Consider the following 6,683-nt stretch of genomic DNA (forward strand, 5'->3'; position numbering starts at 1 on the left):
ATATATATATATATATATATATATATTACTAATATATAAACTATATTATAACACATTTCTAGCATGTTTTTTAAAAAATTTAATTTCAAGTTTACAACTTATTAAAATACATATAAATTCTTTAAACTCCACTTTGATACTTCAATAAAAATTAATCGATAAACACCTTACAATACAATATAAGCATGGAGTTCAAGTAATACGTGACTATACCATATAAAATTGATAATGAACAGAAAACTTCCTCTCATCCTCATAATGTATAGAATAATTTGATTCCATTATTCTAACAAATTCGTTTAATGTTTTTATTATGATTTTTGATACAAAAACTGTCATCCAACTGATTGTTTATTACATTTTTGAAGACATTATATTTGTTAATACAATTCCACTAGATCATTTGTACAACATTTTAGACTACAGGTCGAGCTATACATTACAATTATTTTGAAACAAAGGGGTACATCATTCATGCATATTAAAAGTATCGTATACGCCATCCTAAAACTATCATGCACGCCATGCTAAACGTCATGCAGCCAGTCTTAAGTCCGTTGTTATAATTTACAAAATGTATCGTACACGCCATGCTGCATGTCACTCCGTCTTAGTTCGTTGTTTTAATTAACAAAACGTATCGCACACGGCATGCTAAGAGTGATGTATTTTGTAACACTCGAATTTCCTTTGGGGACTATTTTGATTAATCTCAAGGAGGAGACAAGCTCAACTTAAATACAAAAACAACATTGTTGGATTCTTTCCATTGACCTTCTTTATGATCAACCTTCTTCCACACACTTCTCTTGGTTTGTTTTCTCTTTTCATTGCAATGCACCATCAAGATTTAAAACTTCAATCTTGAAAAGTTGTTTAATGATTATATTTGCAATTTCTTTTCTAGCTACGACTTTATGTGATTCATTACAACATGAATATGAGTTCATGGTCCATATAGAACATCAGAAAGCTGGTAGCCCGTAAAGGATTCGGGAAAAGCCAACTTTTACGATTTGGGTAAAAGAAATACATTCTTCCAAGAAGAATCGACCTTCTAAGTAAAACGCTAGACAACGCTTGCACCCAACCTGTTTTTAGTCTATCTCCACCGCGTTTTTGACAGTGAAATTGGCATTTTTCATGGGTGATTCCATATTCTTTTTCAAAGTTTTACAACTTTTTTCTAATTTTTGTTTTCTTGTTAGCCTAGCATTTCTAGTATTTAAATAGGATATGACTTGAATTAGGGGATGATGTTCATTGATAAATATTTAAGTTTTTCTCAATTTCTATTGATTCATCTGTCGGTATTTGTCGAATCAAAGAAACCGTGTGAATCGGACGTGAGTTTCTCAAACATACTTCATCATCATGTATGGTAAACAGCTACATGAAACACCATATGATTATAGTAGTTGTAGTTTGTAATAGTACAAAGCCTAATTACGGAGAATCATCGATTTATTTCTATATATAAACTCTGCAAATCAATTGAAAGAGTGAAAATGACATCACAAAATGAATGGAAAATGAATATGCCTCAGAATCAATTGATGGCTTTTCCATTGATGTCAAGTCTTATTAGTCTTTGGGACATTGGTTTTGGCTATAAAAAATAAATATGGGGATATTTTTCACATCATAATTGGGTTGTTGGTTACTTCATTACTTTTCATATATAAGGTCTTGTTATAATATTTTATTACAAATTTTTTTCAGAAACATAATAAATCTAAAATTAAAAGCTAAAAATTAAGAAAATGACACCAACAAGATTCGAACTCAGTTCTGGGGTGGAAGAAAAGCATTGCAAACCAACTTTATCAAGGAAAACTTGTGTTTATAGTTTCAAAATATATACGATTGCACACAACAAATCTATATGACTCCTAAATTTTTTAACCTTTCACCAGAGGAATAATAAAGTGGCACCTGCCACCGGCTACACCAAGATGGGTCTTTCCCTAAACTCACTAAATGGTCACATTTACAAACCACAAAATGGGTGAATGTATAGGGAGTGTTTTTCTTCCAAACTAGTGTGGGAACCACGCGGTGTGCGGTAGTCTGAGTACTTGGGTTAATAATTCGGTGATTGTCTATATAAATATATGTTAGATGTTAATAGAATCATCAACAAATAGTATTCAAATAATTCAAAAAAGTTGTTAAAATCTAATTAGTTAAATTTTAATACACACGCACGCACACATGCACGCGCGCACACACACACACACACACACACACACACATATATATATATATATTAGTTATGTACCCATGCAATGCTGTAGGATGTCAAATTTTATTGAGGATCAGAAAACATTTCAAACGTCTCAATATATCTCACTCAAAATCAAGATCTAAGTGGATAAGATGTACATTAATGTGAGCCTTAACGTCATTGTTGTCATACTTGAACTTAACAAAGGAGGATAAGTTATAGCCTCGAAACAAAGATGAAGAGTATCTAAGTAGAGCTCCACAAATATGGAAAAGTCCATGGGTAGAAATGGGCATACACATAAGCAGCAAAAAAAATTCTATATTAAAGATATAAATACAATGGTCTCGTCTTAAACCAAATGAGCAGAAGCAAAAAATAAGTATCTACATTATTCATAATAGAAATGACCATCCCTAATATTTTTTTTCCAGAAACCTTTCTTTGATGCCGATGGGTCTAAAACTAGACCATGAAGTACCTTAATATCAGGCTTTGATTCTTGAGGAAACGCCCAACCCCATAAATACTTCCACTCATTCAATCCTGCAACAGATATATCCACTTTTCCTTACATTTCTTCCCAGATCTTTGGGGCAGTTGTCTCATGATGTACCTGCAGAAAACATCGATCTAAGTCGTACTCTAGAAATGCATGATAAATTGCAAGGAAATGCCCAATTGTAGTCAAGAGAAAGACTAATCCCTTGTAAAGGAAAAAAACCTACTTGGAGAAAGGCATAAAGCAACAAAGTTATGAGTGAGTGAAGTGCATATAATGGGCCTACATAACTTTCAACTAACCAGTTTACATAAATACATATGATAAATATAGATTACCAGGTTGTATTTTGCAAGGCTATCTGACCGTCAAGGAGCTCCAACCTTAATCTAACCCTGTTTTAGCAGGTTCCATAATGAGATCAGATCACAAACAGTTGAGAAGTTTGCACAAATTAAAAAAAAAAAACAACTAAAGTTAGTTCTGTATGATTTATTAAACACGCAAAGAGGCAGATTAATGGGTAGTTATAAACCTTGTTGCTCTTTCAAGAACTTTAGTCTGACATATTAACATAGCAATGTCTAAACAGAGACAAAACAAGCAGCGGCAGCATAGTCAGGACTAAACGGAGTGACCATTGACCCAGAGACTCAAATTGGCGACCTATGGGAGGACCCCAAGGCTTGACCTTTATTTGCCGATTGAGCCGACCCTCAAGGTTAGGATGCCATGTTTTTAGTTCTGCTTTTAAAGGATATGCATAACGAATACCAATGTGTTTTCAAAGCCATATTCATATAGTGAGTAGTGAAGGTGGAAATTTTTACTTCATATCGGGTTGCAGGTTGCACAAGGGGTGCAACTTGAACAACATGTCGTTATAATCGTAACCAAGAAAGTGAAAGTTCAAATTAGAACACCTCATACCAGATTCAGGTGATGAACATGCGTTAGAACCTTCATATATGCTAGAAATTCTCTTGATGCTTGCATATCCATCTTCTTTATATCAGCTCTCTGCAGAAGTTTGCTGTGAGAATTAGAAAACCGAAAAAACAAAATGCCAGACAGACATAAAGTCACATTATAATACTGGGTAATAGGTGCAGTTTTTATGGGTTGTCTTCACATCAACATGTGCCTCGATCAAAGACTGCCTTTCCTTGACAAGGGACCTCAGTTTATCCGTGGTGAAGTCCATACCCTGGATAAAAGAATGCAAAGTTAACATTAAAACACCCTTCACTATATAAAAGAACAAAAAACGATAAGATAAATATTGTATCATACCCAGAAATTGGTCAATATGCTTTTGCTGTAGCTGGTGTTAACATCACATTCATGCTTATTCAGATGCTTGATCTTGAAGCAGGTTTGATAAAATTTAATACTTCAATTCTTAGAAGTTAGAAGTGGATAATACTACTGCAAGCTCTTGAGTTTTAGCTTTCCAGATGTATTTCGGATCAATTCTGTTCCTTTCACTTTCTGCCAGCTTTTAACAGAACCTTTAGATTCGGGTTTTCGATCTTTTTATTTATTATTATGCTCTGTAGCACTTGTTGAGTAAATAGGTTGCTGAGTACATCTGGAAGTATGAAATTATAATGGTAACATATGTGCAATTTAAAATTTTGAGCCAAATCTAAACCAAACCAACCGGACGAACCCGGTGAATCCCACGTGAAGTGGGGTCTGGTTTGAAGCTATGACTAAATGAAATTATGGTGCTTTTCATGTGTTCTACTAAAGAATTGCACTTAAGCACTTGTACCTAATGAGTTGAATGTAATGGCTGCTGAGAGGTGCTGTGAATGACACGAGTAGAGGAAAAGTCTGAGTACTACTTTTTCTAAATGGCTGTTCATTTAGGAAGGATTAAGCAAGAAATATGTGGGCATCCCAGCAGAGTTTTCTGTGTTTTTTAAGTAGACACGAAAAGAACTTCATGATTTGTAAAAATGAGGGATGATTTTTGGTTAATCGAATTTATGTTTTGTTAATCGGAGTCTGGTGATATATTGGCATCCTTAAGAAGGTCGAGATTTGGGAGGATGTTACTAAACAAGTTTTTTCCTATTATAACTTTATAAGCAAGAATTGAATTTTGAAAGCTGCTTGTTATAAAGCTAATATTTCATCAAATAGAATGATAGCATCTACTATGTGCTCCATTATAAAAGTATACTATGCTTTTATTATAATCAAACATAGTACTAAAGTCATATGCAAGTGCAAATTGAACACTGGTACTATTTTATTTGTTGTAGTGCGATCATTATAAATTATTGATTCAATTGATTTTCATCCACAAGACACTTTTAGCTCTAGGTGATTCTTATACATAAAAACTATTATGTATTGATCTCCCTTGGAGTGCTTGTGGTCGTGCCTATATGAAGTGCAATTGTGGTTGTAATAGCATAATAGGTAGTTGTAATAATAATTAAGTCTCATGTGTAATGGATACAACTTCTTATTTTTCTATAGTTCTCCAATTTCCAATTAGAGGAAGTGTTGGGGTTATACTCACTTAGACACGAGGGGAGTGAAGCATATATCATAACATTATGTGGTCTCTATCTATGAGTCATATCCTCAAAAAGAAAGGCTACCATATACGAATATATGCTAGATGAAAGATCCAGAGAATAGTTAGAAAGGTAAAGTGTTTTCTCAAAAGAAATAAAAAAGGAAAGAGAGTTGATTATCTAATTTGGAAACATTAAGCTTACACATATATTAGCAAAGTAAACAGTCCTATATAGGAACAGTTTAATGATGTGAACAGGCATTGTTGAGATGATGGAATCATAGGATTTGTAGAAGTGTTGTACCCAAAATAGTTTCCTGGTGACTTTTTGGTTTACCAATAATGCAAATTGATGCCTATATTTGTCCATTTCTAAGTGAGGAACAAGGCTGTTTCTAAGTGAGGATCAAGGAAGTTATCAAATCAACCGTTAAAGAAGTTATCAAATCAATTCCAACATCACATAATTACATGCCAAAAGAAGTGGACAAACTTGAATAGATTAAAAGGGGTATAAACCCAAACCCTTTAGAAGGAATTCCCTCTGAGATTCAGACTAATAAAAAACAACATTGAGATTCAGACTCAAAAACAGTAAAACAAACCAAATAATTACTTGGAATATGGATTGAAGGTTGAAGGACAGATATCAAGACAGATTCGAGAACACAGTGTAAACCAAATATTCAAGAACCTAAAAAAAGATTCGAGAACACAGGTCAGAAGGTGACGATTGAAGAAGAAGACTGGAAGATTAAACAAAACCCTAAGCTAAACAGAACCCTAAACGTTTACCTGGAAGATTGAAGAAGACGATGGAAGCGATTGAAGAAGATGACGATTGAAGAAGAAGACGATGGAAGATGACGATGATTCGAGTGAATCGTCATCTTGGGGAGTGAGGAATGGCCTGAATCGTCGTCTTGGGAGCGAGGAATGGCCTGAATCATCGTCTTCGGGAGGGCGTCTTGGAGACTGCAGGAAAGTTAGGGTTTGTAATTATAAAAACTGGCACCCCTTTACTAGSGGTGTTGATTATTTGAAAGTTGTGCATCACTAAAATCTATAAACATCAAATTAATTTAATTAAATATTAGACCCTCTCAGTCTCCCTGGTCTTGTACCGCTTTCTATGTTAACAAACATTCTGAGCAGGAACGAGGTATCCCTCGTCTAGTTATTAATTATAAACCCCTTAACAAGGTTTTAAAATGGATYAGACACCCTATTCCCAACAAGAAGGATCTTCTTGATCGTCTTTTCCAAGCTCTCATCTTTTCCAAATTTGATTTAAAATCTGGTTACTGGCAAATCCAGATTGCTGAAAAAGACATTTATAAAACTGCTTTTAATGTTCCTATGGGACATTATGAATGGAAGGTCATGCCCTTTGGCTTAAAAAACGCACCTTCAGAATT

The 6,683-nt window shown here is 34.1% G+C and overlaps 1 protein-coding gene across 3 annotated transcripts; it reads right to left on the reverse strand.

Annotated features, from left to right (window-relative positions):
* Positions 1 to 2,523: 2,523 nt before the first annotated feature.
* Positions 2,524 to 6,259, reverse strand: LOC112502671. Of its 3 annotated transcripts, XM_025106652.1 has the most exons (7): positions 6,061 to 6,259; positions 5,882 to 5,959; positions 4,023 to 4,053; positions 3,826 to 3,936; positions 3,660 to 3,749; positions 3,068 to 3,124; positions 2,524 to 2,843 (listed from the first exon to the last, which is right to left on the reverse strand). In XM_025106652.1, exons 1-6 carry the CDS (start codon positions 6,213 to 6,215, stop codon positions 3,119 to 3,121), a joined length of 471 nt encoding a protein of 156 aa, XP_024962420.1. In that variant the 5' UTR covers positions 6,216 to 6,259; the 3' UTR covers positions 2,524 to 2,843; positions 3,068 to 3,118. The 3 variants fall into 3 exon arrangements, 1 of the variants encoding a protein (XP_024962420.1); XR_003067739.1 differs by lacking the exon at positions 4,023 to 4,053; XR_003067740.1 differs by having other exon boundaries at positions 3,816 to 5,959.
* Between the last annotated feature and the right edge of the window lie 424 nt (positions 6,260 to 6,683).

This window comes from Cynara cardunculus, unplaced genomic scaffold (assembly GCF_001531365.2).
Source record: "Cynara cardunculus var. scolymus isolate 2C unplaced genomic scaffold, CcrdV1 Un_Scaffold_1758, whole genome shotgun sequence".
Lineage (NCBI taxonomy): Eukaryota > Viridiplantae > Streptophyta > Magnoliopsida > Asterales > Asteraceae > Cynara > Cynara cardunculus.

Coding starts and splice junctions, on each gene's coding strand:
- LOC112502671 (XM_025106652.1), bottom strand. CDS start 6,215: ATGATTCAGGCCATTCCTCGCTCCCAAGACGACGATTCAGGCCATTCC. Junction 5,960..6,060: donor CGTCTTCTTCAATCTTCCAG/GTAAACGTTTAG, acceptor ATCTTTTTTTAG/GTTCTTGAATATTTGGTTTA. Junction 4,054..5,881: donor ACCTTCAATCCATATTCCAA/GTAATTATTTGG, acceptor TGTTAACACCAG/CTACAGCAAAAGCATATTGA.